At 37.3% G+C, this 22,429-nt stretch overlaps 2 protein-coding genes across 8 annotated transcripts in view; one reads left to right on the plus strand and one right to left on the minus strand.

Moving 5' to 3' along the window:
- Positions 1-22,429, minus strand: part of LOC117793298 (cAMP-specific 3',5'-cyclic phosphodiesterase) — an 89,664-nt gene that overhangs the window by 14,746 nt on the left and 52,489 nt on the right. For 4 of the 7 annotated variants that reach the window (XM_034633619.1, XM_034633595.1, XM_034633587.1 and 1 more), the window contains 2 exons: positions 13,555-13,731; positions 5,416-5,454 (listed from right to left, as the gene is read on the minus strand). In XM_034633619.1, coding sequence (XP_034489510.1) covers positions 5,416-5,454; positions 13,555-13,731 — 216 coding nt within the window. The remainder of the gene's footprint in view (positions 1-5,415; positions 5,455-13,554; positions 13,732-22,429) is intronic. The other 3 variants (XM_034633610.1, XM_034633602.1, XM_034633647.1) reach the window with 1 other exon arrangement.
- Positions 20,007-21,533, plus strand: LOC117793352 (katanin p60 ATPase-containing subunit A-like 2). The gene has a single exon (XM_034633659.1). The coding sequence runs from the start codon at positions 20,007-20,009 to the stop codon at positions 21,504-21,506; it is 1,500 nt and encodes a 499-aa protein (XP_034489550.1). The 3' UTR covers positions 21,507-21,533.

The following is a 22,429-nucleotide window of genomic DNA, read 5'->3' on the forward strand; positions in this document are numbered from 1 at the left end:
CGACGTCAACGGCAACAGCAACAGCGCAGCCAGCAGCTGCCAGCTGGTAAATCGTCGAACCGGGCGGCAGGTTAACGATGGGGGAGCAGCGGTGAGGGGCGAAAAACGGACACAGCCATCAGCTGAGCAACGTAACGTAAGAAACAAATTATATTCAACTTAAAAAAAAAAAAAATAAAAATAAATAAAATTAAATTTCTTAACGTGTGTGCGTATGTATATATGTCTGTTTGTCTGTCTGTCCGTCTGTCTGTCTGTATGTATGTGTCATTTCATTTTCATCATTTGTGCTTGGGCTTTTTTATTTTGCGCGCGCGTAAGATTTTTGCTTGCTTTTCATCTTCAACAACGACGACAACGATGAACTGACACAACATCTACAACATTTGCTCAATTATTGAATTATACAGGGTGTTGCATTCACATACATACCAATTATCTATGCAAAGCAGATAAAAAAAACTATATATGCTTTTAGCTCGGTACCCAAAAATGGGTACTAGGATACTAGAGTATTATAGCCTATTTCCACGACAGCACATTTGGCACATTCGACGTCATTTTCATCATTCGGATTGAATGTGCACTTCATTTCAGTACAAAATCCGAATTATCATTTTGGCTCATTCATAATGAATGTTATTTTTAGCAGTATCTTTAAAGTGTGATATGTTTAATAAATAATAATTAGTTCCTTGATTTATAATCGGTCATTTACTGAAAAGCTGTCAAAGGTTTAAAATTGCGATTTTTACAGAATTATTCTTTTAAAATTGCATATTTAAATCTTGAATATTTTTCCCATTCTTACGAATTTTTCGAATTCATAGCTTAAGTTCGAGTTTTGATGACGTGAGCTTGAAGAAACATCTTATATGCTTATAACCAATCAGTTCAATTGAAAAGTATTTTTTAGTTATACTCTCTTCGTTTTATAAAGAAGCATTCTATGTTAAATGATAGATGTGTTTCTTATATATGTACATATGTATATCTGAAGTTCGGCAAGGCAAGCTTGCGTCCTTACTTATTATTACAACAACAGCAACAACAATAGCAACAAAACTATCATTATTATGAATAACATCATCATCATTATCTTTATATCATCTTCAATATTAATAAACTGCTTCCACCTGATAGTCTGTCTCTGTTTCTTCAACTACCTTTTAATTTGGCACACGCAAAATAAATTTCATTGCCACTCCCTCTCTTTCTCTCTCACTCTCTCTGTCTCCTTGTAGTTTTTTTTTTTAGTTTTATTTTAGCGCACTTACCTACGCTAATGTTTAATAAATTCTCTACTCAAATTGCCATTTGGTTGCTTTCAAGCGATCTCCAACATTTTGTTGTTTGTTCGTTCGCTCATTACATAAGTAAACACACAGAAAGAGCGATAGAAAGAGAGGGAGCATAAGATGTAAATATGCATATTTGTATTTTAAGTGCTGCCGATTATTTTTAATAAGTATCTCTCGCAGGTTAGACGTAAATGAGCGCACACGTAATTCTAATAATAATTTCGAGCCATTTTTAATTTAGCTAACCCACTTGTGTGACCCTTTGTTGTTATTGTTGTTGTCGTTGCTGTTCTTCTTCTATGCCACTTAAGCAAGTAGTTAGGTTGCGAGATAGATGAAGATGAGCCATAGGGGAGTGGGTACACATTACTCATACGCAGCGTGAGCCGACAGCAGCATCAAAAGATGCTGTACGAGATTTTGATTATAATTTCAATTTCAATTTCAACTTGAATTGCGATTGCGATTGTGATTGCGTTTCATGTGCCCGCTTCTTCTGCTGCCCGATTACGATAATCATTTGAACGTTGTGGACGTTCGGCCCGCCCACTGCGTCACTTAACCCACTTGAATGACAAGCTGCGAGTGGCGCTGCATTCGATAAACAAAGTCAGTCTACTCACACTCACACTCATTCACTCACTCACTCACTCGACTCAAAACGAGTCGAACGATAACAAGATAGAAAATGTAGGTTTGGTCCTCCGAAGTTTAAATACCCTTGCCCAGAGCCCTGCAAGGGCATAGGCATATCATAATATATAATTCAAATCATACTATTCAAATACCACATTCTCTTATTTTTTGTTTGTTTTATTTTGACGGGAAGAATTACATTGCATTTCATTCTTATTGAACTTATAAACACATTTGTGATAACATTGACTGTGTATATTAATTATATTATTTCATTCATGACTGTTCACCTTTAGCTTGACAGGGTAAAAATCTAGCCCAGTTTTTCGAATTCTATTTCTATTTGTGGCAGGTCGGCAACTCTAACCATAGATCCACAGAACCACATTCTCTAGAGATTTTGAAAAGAGTTGATTTTGAAAACAACAGTTATTAATTTTCGCAGTTCTTTAAATTGCAGAAATTTCATGTTTTCGAACATATTTCCGAAGTCAATAAAGTTGACTGCTATAAAAGGATTTTCAATTTCAACAGAACTGTTTACTTTATATATATAATACAAAAATTCATTTAAAAATTATTTTATTCAGTAAAATTCATTGTTGATGCCGCAGAAATTATGAATGGCTCCCTTCAAGTGTCAAAATTATTAAATGGCCCTGACCATCAAACTATCATATAGTATGCAAGTTTCAATGCATACGAAGAAAAACAACAAGAGCAATCGATCGTTTCTATGACAGCTACATAAAAATTGTCCAATGAGTTTGGTTGACGTATCTCAAGATACAACAAAGTTTGCCTTATAAAGGATGATGTTTGACCGATCGTTCCAATGGACGCTTTAAAATATAGTACCAGCAGTAAAAAGACTGACCTCTACCAAGTTTCATCAAGATATTTTCAAAACTGATGAGAAAAGCAGAGCACCCTTTTAAAGAGTATAACACTATTTAAAGCAACTGTTGGCGCGTGATGGACCATCGGGTCAGCGTAAAAAGAAATCTCGTGACTGACGGCAACGTGAGTGTGTGAACTATTGAATGAATATGTGTTTATCGGTGTGTGTCTGGGGCGCAAGTCAAGTGACTGATGAAATTGTTCATAAACATTCGTAAATGTATTCAAAATATAAATGTCGATTATCCAATATGAAATCACGTCTCTTTCTGTTGAACTTTACAGAATCCAGCATAATGAATTAAGTAATTATAGAGCTTTTAATTAAAATTACTTAAATGACGATTTTCATTATGAATAGCTTTAAGTAATGAATATAAGTGCTGCATAATTCAACTCTTGCGACAAAGGACAAATAACAACTAGAACTATTTCAATCTAAATTAAGATGCAAACATTTTTGCAAGGACAAAAATGTCCAATAAAATATTATAAATAAATCACTTTAAGCAATTTCTTTCACATTGAAATGCTCAGTTGAAAATTAATATATTTTCTGATTTGAAATGCGATGCATGAGTGGGATGAGTTCATATTCGTTTTTCATGTCAAATTTGTGTAAAATGCATTTTTACAAAAAGCACAAGAGGCAACTAAAAAATCACACACACAGACACACACACATTAACACATACTCAGAGGAATATACATGTATATATACACATACATATGTATGTACATAGAGTTGGGCGTGATTTGCATTTGGCGCATGGGCGGAATTTGTTCGTTTGGCAGCGACAACGGCAATTGAGGCGGCAAATTTAATGCGCGAAAAGAACGTATTTCATTTGTTTTGACTTTTTCGGTGTCACGCTGCGTATGAATAATATGTGTGCGCTCAACGCTACGTTACGTATACGCCAGCGAGTGCGTCGCTGCATGTGGCAACTGGGCAAAAACTGTGCATAAAAGGGACAACCTACGGTTAAATGAGCACAGCAATAGGAGGAGAAGGAGAGGAATAAGATTGTCGCTGGCTTTTAGCTTGTGATTGAATTTTGCCAACGACATTGCTTTGGTCTGGTCAGCACAAAGCAAATCCAACCCATTCTAGTCGCAGTGCTTCAACTGACCGAATTTCATGTTGGGTTTTTCTTTTGATTTCAGTTTTCGGTTTTCGGTATTTTGTTATTTGTTGTTGTTATTATTTTGGTGGCTGTGATGGTACAGGAAATAGGAAATGTTATTCATATTTAAATTAGCTGCGCTGTCGCCAACGTTGCCAATGCGCCTTCAGTTGCGCTTGTTGTTCATGTTGTTGTTGTTGTTGTTATTATTCTTTATATGCTGTTGAATTCACATCTTTGGCAGCTTTCATTCAACTGCCCCCAGTTACCCCTGCTGCCACTCGTCTTTGGCCATTAATTGCGGCGACGACGACAATGATGACTAGGGATAAATTCGGTGAATTGAGTGACACGCGGAATATCATGTGAGTGTTACCCCCTTCTCAAAAAATCGGAAAAACACACAGCAAACGTGACGTGACTTACGTATTCTGTCCACTCATAGGAATGTCAAAATGGGTACTTATCTAGATGCTACAGACTCAAAGCTAAAGCTAAGGACCTTCTCAATGACTAGTTGTGAAGATTGACTTCAAATTAAAAAATCAATTGAATTAAAATTTTTTAAAAATGTTAGAAGTTAGAATAATCCAAAAGATTTAACTTTTTAGATACTGGAAAATTGAGTATGTCATTCCAAAAATAGTACTATGTTTATTTTCAAAGATATGTCGAAATAAATTGAATTTGAAAATTTAACGATTTAACAGCTGCTTTAAATTCAAAACAGAGTTGCTTTGGATGGCCCAAAACAGGGGAGAGAATAAAGTATAGGTATAGAGATTTGCAGATTGTTTTGAAAACTATTTTAAACTTATGTATAAAGTAGTTACATTTAGGCCTATTTTTTTGAGGTGTAGTTAAAGTCTCAGGTAACCAACTTAATGATATGTTGACGTATAATAAATAAAATTTAACGTCAAGTTCAAAGACATCTCTCAAATTGTATTGAGACGACTATTCAAAAACGGACCTTATAAATTATAAGTTATAATACATATTAAATTGAAATATTTAAAATATTGTAGACTGGATAGAATCAATTATCTAACTAACTAAATAAATAAAAAAGGAGTCGGGGAAAAAAACCAAAAAGAAAGTGAGTGATGAAAATATAAATCGAATATGTAGATAAAATAGCGTCAAGTTTTTATTATTACATTTTAAATACTTGCCAAAGATATTTAAAAGGATGAGGATAACATACAGAGCATGCGTAAAATCAAAATAAATGTATAAGATAAACTTAAATACAAATGCAAGACAAACATCAATTGTGGATTATCAGTCAAGCAAGCATTGGAAAAAGTAGTTGTTACATAAGCAAGCGACAAAGATAGATTAAGAGAAAGTGCGGCAGAGTGTAGAAGACAAAGTAAAACAGAGACAGAGAGAAAGAGAGAGAGAGAGAGAGAGAGAGAGAGAGAGAGAAAGAATTCGGGCATACGTACGATCTGTCAATGAGTATAGAGGCGTCCTGTTCTTTAAACCTGCAAAGGGTTACAATAATAAACAACGATAATAGTACAAATAACGATCATAAGAAATAGGTTAAGTTAGTAGATAGTAGAGATTCATAAAACGAGTACAGAACACAAGTATCAAGTTGCAACAAACAACAATAATATAAATATAATATAAATATAAATATAATAATATAATATATAAGTATATAGATATAAAAGTATATCAACATAAAGAAATACAACACAAAAATTATCTCAAAGCTTTTTTCAATTGTTTTATAAATAATTGACGCTTATTTTATTGTCTAGCGAAAAATGCAAAGAAAAAATGAACACAAAAATGCGATGCATATGTCGGTGAAAGTGTGCGTGTCAGTGTGTGTGTGTGTGTGTGTGTGTGTGTGTGTGTGTGTGTGTGTGTGTGAGTGTCTGTGTGTGTCTGAACCCCTAGGGTATGCAATGAAAGGCGAATAAGCGAAACAAATGGGACTCGACCAACTTAATTGAGATATCACGTGCGACAGTTAAGTGTCGTCGAGTTGTGTGTGTTGCGTGTGTGTGTGTGTACTGTGTATAGTGTGCACTGTGCAGGTTCAGGATTAGCGGAGGTCACTTGGATAAGTTGGCTATGCTGACGTAGACAAGGCGACGGCAATGACCCTTGGGCAATTGATAGATAAGCGACTCGTTTCTCGGGGCGCTCTCATGACGTCATTGTGCTATGCACGTCACAACCGACAACAACCGACAACAACAGCAACAACAAGAGCCACAACAATATGCAGCAGCTGCATAAAAGTCGAAGTTGAAGTGTTGACATTTAAACAAACACTCACACACATGACTGCCACTGTCTGTGAGTTGCATTTTAAACTTTTTTGCAAATGCCAAACGCATTCACACACACACACACACACAGACACACACACTCTGTGTGCCGCCCACTGGCCACGCCCTGCTGCAAGTTATGTACTTTAGCTTTAAAATTGATGCCGATACGATGACACACGTTGCAAGTAGCAAGGGCTAACTTGCAACTTACATGCCGGATAAATTTCAATGACATTTGCATACGTGCATCCTTTTATTTGTGTGTATCAAAGAAGTGTATGTATGTAGTTGTGTGTGTGCGTGTGTGCGTGTTGTTGTGCTGTTTGCAGCATGTCCAACAATTGACCTGACACCTGCAACACTCACATTTAGAAAGCCAGCCACACCTGCCACAATTAACGCCTGACCGACTCTCAGTTTTTGAATAGTGTTTTTGTTCGTGTTTTTTTGGGTTTCCAAACTCGTCCAGCAATTTGCAAAACAGTTAATGCATCCTGCCTGTCAATTGCTGCATTCATGTCCTGGTTATCAGCTTAAAGCAACTCTTTTAACTGCTCTAACTACTTAATTGTGTTGCTTGTTATTTTGTCCTTATTTTTGCCCTTCTATCTATTGTTTCCTGAGTTCCTTTTAAACGAGGTTTTCTTAGTTTTTGAACTTTATCAAAGTTAATTAAGGCACCTCAGTCTGAAAAGTTGCTGGAAACATTTTGACACATTTCTAATTTCTTCTAGGTTTTTTGAGTTATGATGATTCAAATTTTTTTAGTTCTGATGTTGCCTTCAATGTAATTAAACTTCCTTGAATCTATTTATTCATTACGACTGCCCTAAGTCAGTTATTTTTTAATCTATTTTAAATATATATCTACTTCTTTTTTAGGTTTAAACAATTTGCTTTATTTGCTTAAACAATTGTTGACGGCTTGAATGAAAACAATTCAGAAAATAGAATTACTTCTTTGTATTTAATAGAAGCAAAATTCGAAATAAAACTTAGAGTTCGAGTATTTGGATTATAATAAACATTTTATTTACTTTTATGATTTTTAGTGTCAGTAGAGAATTTAACTAAGTTCGTAGTAAAAATATACTAGGTCTTCAAATTGTTTTTCGTCTGCTTTCAAGTTACAAATTAGTTACAGCAAACTTCTTTCAAGTCAACTGTTCCTTAAATCGTTTTTATTCTTCTCTATATCTAGCTATAATATTGTACTTTAGAATTAATTCTTTAATACAATAAAATAAATAAATAAATAAAATAAATAAATAATCTTTATGTGGAGCTACTTATTAATGATTATAATTATAATTTTAATGGCTATTTAAGCATTCTTATTGTTCGATCTTGAGCTGGCAATGTAATGCCATATGATAAATATTGGATTGTGGCATGTCTCAAATCTATTTATTTACCGGTTTCATAGACGTCACAAACGTAATAAATAGAAATGTTGTTGCAGTTGTTAATGTTGTGCAGTTGTTTTCTGTTACGTTGTGTTGTCTTTGGCCTTGACATTTGCCAGCCGCAGTCAATCAGCTAATTATTTGTTATTAGTGTTGAAATCTTTATGAAATTTTCACTCAACTTGATCGTCGTTGTCATGACAGCCACACTGACCCAGCCTGTGCCCGACTGCAGGTATGCCTTTTTGTGTGTGTGTGTGTGTGTGTGTGTCTGGTATGCAATTGACAGGCTCATCAACAACATTGTTTGAAAGTAGCCGAGTGGCAGACAAGAGCGAACTGCGATATGTCTCACCGACAAAATATTCAAGTTGATTGAAAGCAATCGCCGAGCGCGCTCACTGAAAAGTGAACGGACCACGTAACACGTACCCGGAATACGGATAAAAGACTGACGGATAGTGACGGAGACGGGAACGGCGAGGAAGAGGAAGAGTGGGGAGACGGTTGTATTTTTGTTGGCGTAACTAAAGGCCTGCCAAACTTTAAAGTAGACCCAAAACTTTTCGCCTGGCCCAGTCAGCCTAAAACAACAACAACAACAACAACAACCACAACAAATGAAAGGCAGAGACAGTCAGCGAAAAAGCGAGAGAGCGCAAGAGGGAGGGAGAGGGCAAAAGAATGCAAATTACGTTGCTGTCGCTGCCAAATGGCCGAAAAGGGAGCCAAAAAATGCCAAAAATACCAAAAATATTTATTTCAACTATGTATAATTAAATCGTTTTTATGTTCAACTCATCGTACTCGCACATAGCACTCAATTCCCAGTGCCATGGGTCACTAAACTTAGGCTCATCTAACTTTCGACAACAGTTTGTGACACAAGGACATTTTTGGCTTTTATTCGCCTTTGGGATGGTCAGTTATATTATGCAATATTTATCAGAAACTAAATAAATGGGTTGAGGTTGAGTACGTTGATCACATAGTCAAAGGACTTCGCTTAGTTTTTGGAATAGAGAATTTATAACTTCTAGCTTATGTACTTTAATATAAAGTAATTGTGTATCAGTTGTTTGATAAACTTGTTCGTGTTTTCATGTACTTGAGAAACGAATTTAACAACCGAGTTTAATAAATTGAGCACTCAGAAATAAAGTGTTAAATTTTTTTCTCTTAAAATTTTCATTTATCACTTATGCTATGAAGTTTCTCTATATAGTACTTCTCTCAAAATATGACAGAAAAATATTTCAATATTTACTTACAAGTATTTATAAGTTACTTTAAGTACTTTACTTTACTTTACTTTAAGTACTATTTAAAGTTTTGGATTTTCCTTTAATACAATGGCCGTCAGTCTATACCGTTTACTTTTTACATTAGATTAAAAAAATCATTAATATAATAATATATGTATGCTAGTTCTTATACGATTTACCTAAAGTTCTTAGTATATCCCTGAATGAAAGTTCATTATATGTTTATTTTTCATTGAAATGTAATTGCAAATTCTGTGCATAATATTAAAATTTTTGTACTTATGTTGACATTTCTGTGGTTCTTCATTCAAGCTGCATGTCATCCAAGTTCACTTTCATTTGTATGTTATGAGTAGACAGTATTTTTCTTTAAGCAGTTCTTTAATATCATTCAGTTTGATCACTCTTTTTAGTGTATTAAAATTTCGTTAAATTTTTCTCCTATTCTCTGATGGTTTTTGTTTTTCTTGTCTTGTTTGGTTTTGGTTGAATGTAGATAAGTTTGTTTGGGTAATTGGTTGCTATTATTGTTGTTTTTATTTGGGGTTTTTAAGTGTTTTGCGGTCCAAATATTTTTGCAATTTTTCATCTGCGTTTTGCGCGATATTTTTGTATTTTGGCCATTGAGGCGGTGCGAGAGAGGAGAGCGGAAAGAGCTATAGCGGATAGGAGATGGACGTCACAGGGGATGGGAGACGAGAGCCGTGAGCCAAAAGTCGTGTAAAAATAGCTGTAAAATGCTTCTGTGCCCAAGGTTGCACTGGGCGTGACCAAATGCCCGCCCAATTCCATATGGTGCGAGATTTTCCGACTACATTTGCTACCTGATGCTTTGATATATTTTTTTATATATATATATTATAGTATACCATATACATATATATTTTACTGTTGCAGTTGCAGTTGTTGTTCTTCTTCTTGTTGAGTAATTAGTTATTGTTATTGTTGTTTTTATGCATTATGATTTGGCTGAAAAACTGCGAAATGGCTTCGTCGCGCATGTTGCACTCAACACGGCAGACCGAGAAGCATTTCCGGTTTCCAGTTGCATAATATTCGTTTGCTGATGTCGCATTCTATGTTGCCCCCATTTCTTGTTATTTTTATACCCTGCGCCCATTGAAAATGGTCAAAAAAGGGTACAATGTGTTTGGCATGATGTATGTAACAGGCAGAAGGGGGCGTGGCTGACCCCCCAAAGTATACATATTCTTGATCAGGATAAACAGCCGAGTCGATTAAGCCATGTCCGTCTGTCTGTCCGTCTGGCCATCTGTCTGGCCGTCTGTCCGTCCGTCTGTTTGTTTCCATTTCAGAAACCATAAAAGCTAGACACTTTAAACTTGGTATGTAGGTTCCTAAATACCATACCCAGATCAAGTTTGTTTTTATCTTTGGATTGGACCACTATATCATATAGCTGCCATAGAAACGATTCGTCGAAAATGAAGTTTTAGTATGAAAAAGTTTTTTGTTTTTAGAGATATCTTTACGAAACTAATAGAATATGCATCTGGGCTGGTATTATACATCCTGACCCAATTTGGTTTAAATCGGTCCACTATATTACATAGCTGCAATAGAGACGCTCAATCGAAAATTAAGTCTTAGTATGAAAAAGTTTTTTGTTTTTGAGATATCTTTACGAAACTGATAGAATATGCATTTAACTTGATTTTGTCCTTCCTGACAGAAGTTCGTTCAACTCGGTCGACTATATCATATAGCTGTCAAGGATCGATCGGTCAAAAATTAACTTTTAGTATAAAAAAGTTTTTTGTTTTTTGAGATATCGTAACCAAACTGTTAGAATATGCATATGCACTTGTACATTCTGACCAAATTTTGTGTTCCATATATCATATAGCTGCTATAGGAACAATTGGTCGTACCTGGGCACAGGGTATTATACTGTCGGGCGTGCTCGACGGTAACCGCCCACTTGTTGTTTTTGCTATTGCTGCTGCTGCTGCTGATGGTTATGCATGTGAAATTTGGTATTGCAACGCATATGTGATGAGATAGTTAGAGAGACAAAGAGAGAGTGAGAAAGAGAGAAAGAGATGGTAACAGCTTTGACTAACTAATTGAAGTCTGAATAACACAGCAGAACTGAAAGGCAAAATGCTTATTCCTGGTTTTGCATATTTCCAAAAAGTTGCTTTTCCCCTCCCTCACCACTCACCCCTCACCACTCAACCATCTCCAACCGTCATGCGTTGTCATAACAATGACCAGAAAGTCCTGGCAGATTGCTAGCAGGCCAGAGAACAGAGCAGCTGGCACAAGACCGCACCATACTACAGATTCCGGACTCCGGACTTTGGTATGGACTTTGGACACTGGACTCCAGGTCGCTAGGACTCTAGGAATTTATGGCAAAAAGGGGGCAGCTAAATGTGGCAAATGTTTGCTATGAATTCTGCGAATGCCATCAACTGGGCGGTCTCTTTGGGGCATCATCGGCAAATGATGATGTTTCTAAGAGTTCCAGCTACAAAAGGCGTCACTGCAATGCCATTCAAATGTGTGGAAAGTGCTTTGAAATGCCACAAATGATGCTACACACACACACACACAAACACAAACACATTCACATATACGCACAACCATCTGGCAAAGGTGTGGCATTTCCATTTCCTCGAGAAGCAATCACAAAAGGGAGCCACACAATAGCAACAGTTGCAGCAAATTACTACGAAACATCTCTCAGTTCAATGTTGCTGAAATGCTCCAAAAGCAATAACAAAATTTATGTTAGTTGACCAAAGAAATTGTTTTTCAAGTGCGCCCCGAACAGAAGCTAACTATGTATGTGGTTACTGTGTGATATATGGGAAAAAGTTCATGTTGAAAAGATAGTTACAGCTGAAAGATTACGAATAGTAACTGAAAATATTTGAAAAACGTGTAGAAATACCAAAAGAACGACAAAAGCTGTATGAAATAGTAGAAGAAATAATTGGTTCACGAGTTGGAGTTGGGAAAAAGATAATAATGCGAAATCGAAAAGGTAGTTACAATCCAAGACAGAATACAATTAGAAGCTGTAGAAGTTGAAAGGATTGTACAACAATTTAAGGTGGAACATATACTTTAGAAGTTGAAAGAGAAGTGAAAGTTGAAAAGTACTTAATAGAGGTATGTCTTGAAATACAAGTAGTCTGTTCAAATTAATATAATAACTAGTATATTATGCAATTAAAGTATAGGTTACAGAAATAGTGTAAGTTGTAGTAGTATCAGTATCAGTAGTATCAGTAGTATATAAGAGCATGGAAAATATATTATCCGTAATTCTCGTAAAGATACCTCCAGAAACAACTGAGTTATTTGTACTAAGCCAGTTTAAGATTTTATTGTACTTAAAATAGTTTTTTTCAAGATTGAAAGGAAGTTAAAAATAAGATCGTTTCGTACTAAAAACAAGTACGTTTTGGGACATTTCTTTTTCATTGTCGCACCTTAGAATTCTCAACTGGTTCTAGCGACGCAAATGTGACGTTAAGCTTGGATCGCTGGTAAAATCAGCACTTATTCCGAAAGGTCGCAAGGTATTTAATTTTGGTATTTTGCCTAATTTGAGTACACATACTAGTGAATGTTTGAAGATTAAAGTTAATTAATTATGACAATGTTTTGTACTAAAAACAAGTACATTTTGGGTTAAGTTCAAGATTGTGTACTTTAAGTAGTATGTTTTCAATTTTTTCAGGCTTGAATTAAACCCAAAGCGTACTTAAAGTATCCCCAAAAAATCTCATTTGAAGATTTCCGTACTTGCAAAAACCGAACTTGAAATAAGATTTTTGTTCTCAACTTTAGAAATTCCGATCTAAGACAGCTTTTGAGATCGTTTGTACTTGAAAATGGGCTGCTTAAGTACGGAAATCTTGAATTTTTTTCTGAGTGTATAAGTTGTTGATATATATTTATTGTCGCTGTGCAAGTAATAGAAGTAGTAGTACTATAAAAAAGTAATAGTAGTAGAAAAAGTAAAGGGAATAGAAGCATACGTAGTATTCGTTTTAGCAGAAGAAGAAGGGACTGATAAACGTGTAGCGGTAGTTAGAAGTACAAGTACAAGTACAAGGCAGCAATTGTAGGAGAGAACTATAAATAGTAGCAGTACTTCAGGCACTGTCTACAAACTAAGCAGACATTTCGACATAACAAAATATTCTAGCTTACTCGTAATTATTCTCCATTCTCGTATTAACCCAAATGTAAGAAAAATTCCAACTATAAGCTAAGGAATCTATCAATTCTATCAAGTTATCCAAGTATCTGCTATGTGTGTATGTATATGTATATAGTATGTGTTCATTCATATGCATATGCAGTTCTGTGGGTTCCTTAAAAATTTGACATGGATATTTGAAAAGTTTGCGATTCATGTGCATGATAAACACAAATGACAATCATAATAATAGGGCATGAAATTGTTAACCAAAATGATCAGTTGGACATACAGGGTAGAATTGAAAGTAATGTAACCAATAAGCGATACTTATCGAGAAACGTGTGTAACAAGAATAAAAACAATAAGTATAAACATATGTATATTGTACAAGTATTTGTATAAACTTATGTACTAATAGTAATAAGAGTTCAGCAATTACCTTTCGCTAGCGATGCTTGAGTTTCTGGACATTGACTTTGGTGACATCTCAAAGTCCGAATCGGAGCGATATAGAAAGGATTCGCGACGTTGCGGTAAATTCTGTAGAACCAAACCAGCGCTGGGTGAACCGCCTTCAAGCGGTGATCGGGCGCCCTGGCCATTTTCTACATCGAAGCTGTAAATACGAAAAGAGGCAGAAGAAGAGTTAGAAGGTACATATACAATAATTAGTTGATTATTTCGCTAGTTAGTTTTGTGGGGTTAAATAATTAAAAGTCGGCACGAGTTGGATAGACGCTTTTAGGCCAAACTCTTGAGCCCTGTTATAAATGGCTGACGGCCAAGTTGATTTGACAGACACACAGCACACGCCAAAGAAACTTTTCAGTACCAAAAAAGAAGAAACTGATGGGCGGGAGAGCGGAGAGAATTGTACAAGCTGACTTGGGGTTTGCCGCGAACACGAGAGAGGGTTGGGAGCGGTTAGGGGTGGGGGTAGGGGATGTGTGTATTGAAGATATCAACAGCGACCTACAGGAAACGGAAGTGCGCCTAACAAGGCGCTTTTAAAGTTTTTCAATTCGTTAGACATTTTCGCCTTGCCGACGTCAGCAGCGACGTCGGCAGCGCGGCGCCTTTGTCGCTTATGAAAAGTTTTCGCCAACTCTGTGAGTTGAACAGAGAACAGAAGGACCCCCTTTCCCTCATTTTTCAATCTCTACCCACATCAAGCAACCACGAAGCGAATGTAGTCGTGTTTACTGAGAACTTGCTGAAAGTTGACTCCACTTCGGAAAAGAAGCATTTCCCACAATTCCCCTCTTGGGGGACGCATTAAAGTCGCACCAAAGTTCAGCCGCTGATCAGGTTCTAGCGGTTCCAAGGATCAACTTGTTAAGATGGTTAAGCTAGATGGCGCTTTAAGCAGCGCCGCCTGTCGGTTGGTAAATGTTCTCAACAATTATATTTCCATGCTACTTTTCATTTTCCAATGTGACTGCCAAAGTATTTTAAAATTAATTTAGGCTTCCTTAATTTTCTTGATATTTTTTTTTTTAGGAAAATCGCAATCTCAAAGACAAACTGCATTAAATTCTCTATCAATTAAAAGTGCAATTAATTGAGTTAACAAAATAAAATGTCAACCAATTATATAGTTTAATTTATAAGGCAAGTTGACAGTGGCGTCCAAGTAGATGGTGCCAGCTTTCCGTAGCATTTCGAGCTTAAAAGTTTGATTGAGTTTTCAGCTTTCGAAATGCAGTTGGCAGTTGGTTTCACAATTTGCGCTGTCCGTTAGTTCGCTTGGCAACAGCTGCACAACTCAGTTGACAACAACAACAAGAACAGGCATATACAATGAGACAGACAGAGAGAAAGAGAGACAGTGACTGGCATCAATCTAAGCGCGTTGTCATAATTAAAGAAAATACTTTCATAACCAAAAGCAGATGCCACCGTTGTTGGTCGCCACTTTTATTGGCGGTGCTGGCAGTTTCCTTAGCAACTTCCTCTCACTTTTTGTTATTCTCTTGTCGAGGGTAAAATCCTATAAGGAATGTATATATTCTGTTCATTTGTCTGTGCTTTGGCTGTATGCAAACTATTCTCTTAGTTTTAAAGTTATGTTGAATAGATCAGTTCGGTTCACATTATCATATAATTAAATTGGTTGAAATTAAAACTTAGTATACAAATTGTTGATATATATTTTTTTTTAAATATCTCAATCAATCGCACAGAATATGCATTTGGTGATAAAAAAAATTCGTCTTAAATCAGACTACTAACTTAATCAAATAGATTACATAGAAGCTATCGTTGAAAAATTAAATAAAGTGTATCAAATCTTTTGTTTGCCAAAAATAACATTTCTGTTTTTTTTGTTTTTTTTTTTTTTGGCTTGACTTGAACCTGTGACGCAGCTGTGTCCTCGACTGGCGACCTCGTCCTGCCCCGGTCTGTTAGCATTCCTTGTTTGTTATACATGGCTCCTGTTGGCATTGCCCCACCAACACAATCAGCACCAGCAGCACCACCAACTTGAAGGCCACGCTTTTGGCAGCGCAAGTCGTAAAGAAAAATGATGTTTTAAGTAAAATTTATATCGGGGTCATTAAGTAAACTTGGCACAAAGTTGACGCTGCCTTGTTATTTCTTGCCGCTTCTCTTCTAGTTGTTCTTATTGTTGTTGTTGTATCTCATCCAATTGTTGTTGTTGTGCGCAACAATGTCGCCATTTGCCATGGCATACTTTGTGGCACTTTTCAAAGTTATGGGGGCAGCGGCAGAAAAGTGAGAGAGAGATGGAAGCTAGAATTTTCCTTATTCAGTTTTCAGACTTTTCAGACTTTTCAGCTTCGGTTTCGGTATCGTTTACACTTTTCATTTTTCTTCAATGGCATTATACTATTACGCTCACACTTGCCACAAAATGTTGCAGCTGCATTGAATGTGCGTGTTGCTGCAACTCGGCATAACTCCTTCGCAAGCGTGACTCGATTAATGCCACTTGACTAGACATGCGACAGCAAAGTTAACATTCGTCAGTCTATCAGGCACTCGAGCAAACAGACACAGACACACTCACTTTATTTACTTCATTCATGCAGCCATTCACTCATTTAAACAATCATTTCTGATCCAGCTACTTCCTTCTTAACAAACTAATTAAGTTGGGCGTTTGGGGCTTAGTGACTTTCGTCTGTCTCCTCTTGCATTTTGCCAACGGCATCACTTGAATCACTATGCCCTACACACACACACACACACTCAGTCGCACACTCATCACAATCAGCTTGGGTCGTTCCTTTATTTGCACATATAATTAGGCGCATAAGAAGCGACTGCCGTGGGCCACATTTCCTGTTTGCCACAACACAACAATGCCAATCTCTTTATCATCCTCTATCTCTCCCTAATTCCCCTCACTAACCCTCTTCAGATTTTGGCATTAAGCGTCTCTACTGACACGCCTGTCCCATTTGGAGAGGCAACTTGGCAACTGACTTCACAGCGCCTGCAAGTATGCAACACTCATAAGCTGTTGAGCCACCAATTTCAAAGCCGCACCACCTGCACCACTCGACATATTAAGTCATAGTATTGCAGTTGTTGCTTTCGCAAATTTTAATCATCATTAAGTGCCTGCAAATTACTTTAAAACTTGACTCAAATCCAATTTTGACCGTTTAAAGAGTTTCCACTTTGTTAAACACATTTCCTTTGCTTAAAGTTTGTTGCATTGTGTTCCTTTTAGTTAGGACGCTTTTCAGACGGTGTTTAGCTTGAGCACAATTGTTGAAAGTGATTGGCAACTCTTACAGAGTTGCTACCTCTTACTGTAATCTTCTTCTTTTTTTCTTATTATTAAAAAAGGTAAGCTAAAAATTAAAACTTTTAATAAATGAAGAAAGACTTATAATGAAAATGAAGAAAATCAAAGGTTTGCTTGTAATATACTCCACTTCTTCTTACCAGGTGGCAACACTTGGAATGCTGCCCTCTATAAGAATAATCGTGTTCTTTTTAAAGATAACTTTGTCTTACTTTAAAGCTCAGATTCTAATAAAAAAATGTGTATTTACAACATATTGAATCGTTATATTGTTAATAATTTATTGAGTTGATGAAGTTTAGGCTTTGTATAAATATCTTGAAATGCTTAAGATTTATTGCAAAAGCAAAGCTCCTTATGACTATACTCAGTTAAGCGTCAAAGTGAATTATCGAATATTTTACATACTCGTATTGTTTAATGAATGCTGAATGAATGCTTTAGCAAAATATTTATTACTCATATACGAGCAGAGTCGTTTAGGTAAATGGTTGCAGAAAGCTTAACTCACTCACTCAGCAAATGCAAATACCAATGAATGCACTCACACGATTCACAGATGCAATATGCGCATGTATGTGTGTGTTTGTGTGTGTGTGCACACATACATGAGATGTCCTTGGCCACAGGAATCCCAAGCGAGAATGCGAATGAGAATGTGAATCTGAATGTGAGCTTAAAACAGAAACTGAAACTGAATATGAACCCAAAAACCAATTCGAACGACACTTGCACACTTGCTGATGATAATGATGATGATATATCATAATGATGATAGCGATACTGTTGATGAAAATTATGACAAGTGTGGGAGATGCTTTTGAGGCAAGATAAACAAACAAGTAGGAGGAAAAAAAAAATGTAAAAACAACAACAGCAAAAACTGTCACAAGGCCATTGACAAAAGCCTGCGACTGACTACCCACAACAGATAGAGAAACTGAGAGAGAGAGAGAGAGAGAGAGAGAGATAGAGTGAGATAGATTGGGGCAGCTGGAGGTGGCGTTGCCATTTGCCATTGCTGGGTGAAAACCAAATTAAAAGTGCGAGCGAGCAGCGTGCGATATAAAATGAGCACAGACTGAAACATGGCATCAGTCATGCCACAATCCCATCACACCTCCCCCCCCCGCTTTGACGCACATTTTGCTGCCGCCTTGAAGCTGCCTTGGATGTTGATGTTTTTTTTTTTTTTTTAAAGGCAGAAAGACGCTGGGCATTGGGGACGCGGGGGCAACAGCCTCCATCTACATCTGCATCTGCATGTTGCATAATTTGGCAGTGAGGTGGAGGTGTGTGTGTGTGTGTGCCATGTATAAAAAGCAGCTACCCATCAAGACCCGTTGATTTTCATTTCATTGCGTCGCGCATTTGATTAACCATCGCAGCAGCTGTCGCCTAGCGGCAACAAACAAATTGAGCATGCAACCTCTTGGCACACAACGAGCAACGGCAAAGACGCATATTGACCAAAAAAAAAAAAAAGAAAACAAGAAAAAAAAGGCAAACTCAATTCAACTGATGATTCAACGTGAAAATGCGCTGCAACGTTGCGTATACGTATTGCACATTTCACATTTCAATGCAATGCCATTGCATGCCCCAAATCGACTTGCCACACACTTTTGGAGTGCGCCAAGCTTTTTAAGCAATTGGATAGTAAAATTATGGTAATTAGTGCAGCTGACTGTTCTGGTTGGAAAGTTGCGAGGGTAAGCTGATAATTATATTCTCTACTATATATTCCGTTTTAGCTTATATAATCTGTTGCAGTACTATATGTATGATAGTATATTATGTATTGGCAAACAAAATATCGATTTATATTAAAAGTACCAAAGCCAATTGATATTAACCAAAATATTATAAATTATTGAAAGGAAAAAAAATTCATATATCCCCATTTATATTCATTTGCAAACTTGATTTATTGTCCACAATCGCCAGAACAGATCGTTTTGTCGCTAATATCAAATAAAATGGTCTTGAATCATGGAATAAGAATATTTTTAAATTTTGGTTTTATACTAAAGACATTAAACTTAATTTTTATTTTTTTATTTTTAAAATAAAAGCTACGGAATAACTCTTATTAGCAACTTTTACAACAATAATCAAATAAAACTCTCGTTTTTGATATTTATTTATAAAAACAATGTGTGTTTTCGAAACTCTTAATTTTAAATTTGAATATAATTATTAGATTGCAATTTTAATTTTAAAACTTATTCTTGTACAGTCCCTGATTTTTATGATATATTTGGAATATTTGGATTCATTTAAATCATTGCTCTGTTTTTGTTGCTTGCTGGAAATAATTTGTTCATCAATATTTATTTATTTAACTCGATTCATCGTTAAAAAAAAGTATTGAATTAAAATTGTTGAAAAGCACTTGCGCAAATATTGATTCAAAGATGTATTTTTGTGAAACTGATTGAATTTCGCAAGCCTGAGATGCAGAGAGTCGGAGATAGAGTATCTGCATATTGTGATACTCCATCATAGTATTATATTAACGCAGTTGCGGCATCACAACAGCAAACTGAACTCTACCTTCTAATTAGATGGATTCCTTAATTATATGGAATTTCTCCCTCTCTCTTGCTCTTTCCAGCTCATCGCATTTTGCAGACTTTTTTGGGGTTGCACATGCATACATGACACACGAGTACACACACACACACATACACGCAAGTGTACATATGTATGTATGTATGTATTTGCGGTTGCCTGTGGATAAATGTTGATGATTGTTTGCGGCAGCTTGAAGCATGAAATGAAACTAATGGCAACAGTTGCAACGTCATCGTCGCCAACGTTGCCACCGCTGCCAGCGTTGCAACAACGCGTCGAGACTCGAGTTGCACCGCGTTGCCCCGCACAACCTCGAAGAGTCGAGCCCAATTGACTGTCTGGCTTCGTTATGGCAACTCTGTTTGAAGCAGACAAACAATGCGAATGTTGTCAATGTTGCTTGACTTCAATTTCGATTAGATTGTTGAAGTTTGCGCAACAATAAGTATATATAATATATATATATATAAATAGATAGATAGATAGTCGTATTTCCTTTTCTTTCTCTACATAAATACACACAGAGTTGTGCCGTGATGAAGCCACAAACTAAATACGGTGTTTCTGCCACAGCTGCCTCAACGATTCTGTGTGAGGATGTGCGCAACTTTACCACAAGACGACGCAATCTCCTGTATCTGATGCATCGCTATCTGCTCGAGAACGGCTATTACAACACCGCGGAGGCCTTGAAGGGCGAGGGTCGTCTCTCTGAGGAATTTGAGCTGTGCGACAATGTCGACCTGGATGCCATTTATTTGGAGTATGCGAGTTTCTTCAATCTCAAGTTTGGCAAATATCCGCGTATACTCAAAAAGTCTGGGCCCAAAGTCAAGCTGGAGCTGAACTCCACCAAAAGTGTCAAGAATTCAACAGCAGCAGGACAGGAGGCAAGTTCACAATCCCAGTTGCAATCGCAATCGCAAACTCAACAGCGACCTGGCGATGCTGTTGCCTGTTGGCATGCGGGCATTGGAGCTGCCACAGCCGCTGCAGCTGCCAGTCTTGCCACTGAGCCGCAACAGCAACAGCCTCGCCCGCCGCCTTCGTTGCACATTAAGAAAATGGAAACGGCCGAGTCGACAGCGGATTCTCGACAGAGTGTACTCCCTGAAATTGAGCATGGCCATGCGGCAGATGATGCACTGTTTGCCTCATTGGAGTGGCAGTCGCTGGCCGAGCTGGTCAAGACCAGCATTTTGAGCGAGGACATCAAGCTGCGCTGGACGGATGTCTGTGGCAATCAGTGTGCCATTGAACTGGTCAAGGAGGCGGTGCTCACGCCCATCGAGTATCCGCAACTCTTTGCCCATGGCCTCAAGCCGTGGCGTTCGCTGTTGTTGCACGGACCACCCGGTAGTGGCAAGACCTTTTTGGCCAAGGCTCTCTACGCCGAGACACGGGATAAGGTTACCTTCTTCAACATCACGGCTAGCATTATGGTCTCCAAGTGGCGTGGCGAATCGGAAAAGATACTTCGCGTGCTATTCCACATGGCAGCACGGCGTGCTCCCTCCGTCATATTCTTTGACGAGATTGAGAGTCTGACTTCGAAGCGGGATCGCTCGACGGATCATGAGTCCTCCAAGCGCTTTAAGAATGAATTGCTGCAGTTACTCGACGGCATGGAGCATACATTAAGCGGTGTCTTTGTTCTCGCCAGCACTAATTTGCCCTGGGACATTGATGAGGCCTTTCTCCGGCGCTTCGAGAAGAAGCTGCTCGTCCAGCTGCCCAGCTCGGCAGAGCGTTCCAGTCTCATCAATCGCCTGCTTGGCACCTCCGTCAGCTTAACCCCTCGACTGCTCGAGCTGCTGGTGAAGATCTCCGAGCATTTCACGGGAGACGAGATTCGACTCGCCTGCAAGGAGATCAGCATGCAACGCATGCGTTGTGCCACACGTGGCGGACGTGAACAAAAGGAATCTCTGGCCGTACAGGAGGCGAACTTGGAGAAAGCCTTCAAGCAGATACGTCCGCTGGGCATGAAGTTACTGGCCAAGCACGAACAGTGGCAGCAGGAGAACGGTTCCTGACCGCAAAACAACCTTAAGTATTTACAATAAATCAATAAAGAATCAATTGCACTTTCAAAGTATTAACCACCCAACTTTCGACTTTTTATTGATTGAATTGTGCAAGATTGGATTAAATCTTGCTTTAATGTATGCAAAACGTGAAGTCCAAGACTTGACCTTTGATTATTTATAATTAAACAAAATTTAAGGTGACTATTTTTAAAAAGATTTGAGATTTAGACTAGTATGGAATAAAAAAACACACTTTTTGTTGGAAAGGTTGATATTAATCTGAAGAAATAAAAATATCATCCAAAAGTCGCAAGAAACTATGGCAAAGCAGACTTTATGATTTATAGTTTATTTCCACGACAGCACATTTGGCTCATTCGACGCCATTTTCATCATTCGATTCCGAATGTGCACTTCATTTCAGTACAAAATCCGAATGATCATTTTGGCTCATTCATAATGAATGTGAAGATCTTTTGCCATTCGCCCCGGCGAATTTCACTATTTTTTTTTATCGAACACGCGATGTTTATCGATAAACTCGTAAAAAAAAGCAATTATAACCTTCACCAGCTGTTTTCTTCAACAAAAACGGTAGGCAATAAATTTGCGCCAATTATAATATCAAAATAAATATTCAAATGTTGTTATTGTCAGCTTTTTATGATTTGTGCCCAGAAACCGAACAGCTGATTTGCTTTGGGTGAATATCAAATGTCGTAAAAGTTTCACATTTGGTCGTGGAAAGCCAAGTATGAGTCACAATCAAATGTGAGCAAATGTGGCAAATGTGAGTAGTCGTGGAAATATCCTATTAATCATGTCAGCTGAAACTTAGAATCTTTGGTCAAGAGGATTGAAAGATTGCAAGCTCAGAAATAAGTTTAAAATTTGAACTATAAGAGAACATAGATTTTTTTAAAAATAAA

The sequence above is a fragment of the Drosophila innubila genome, chromosome X (genome assembly GCF_004354385.1).
Source record: "Drosophila innubila isolate TH190305 chromosome X, UK_Dinn_1.0, whole genome shotgun sequence".
Lineage (NCBI taxonomy): Eukaryota > Metazoa > Arthropoda > Insecta > Diptera > Drosophilidae > Drosophila > Drosophila innubila.

What these genes read in the sequence shown, in the direction of transcription:
- LOC117793352 (XM_034633659.1), top strand. Translation starts at nt 20,007, where the DNA reads ATGAAGCCACAAACTAAATACGGTGTTTCTGCCACAGCTGCCTCAACG.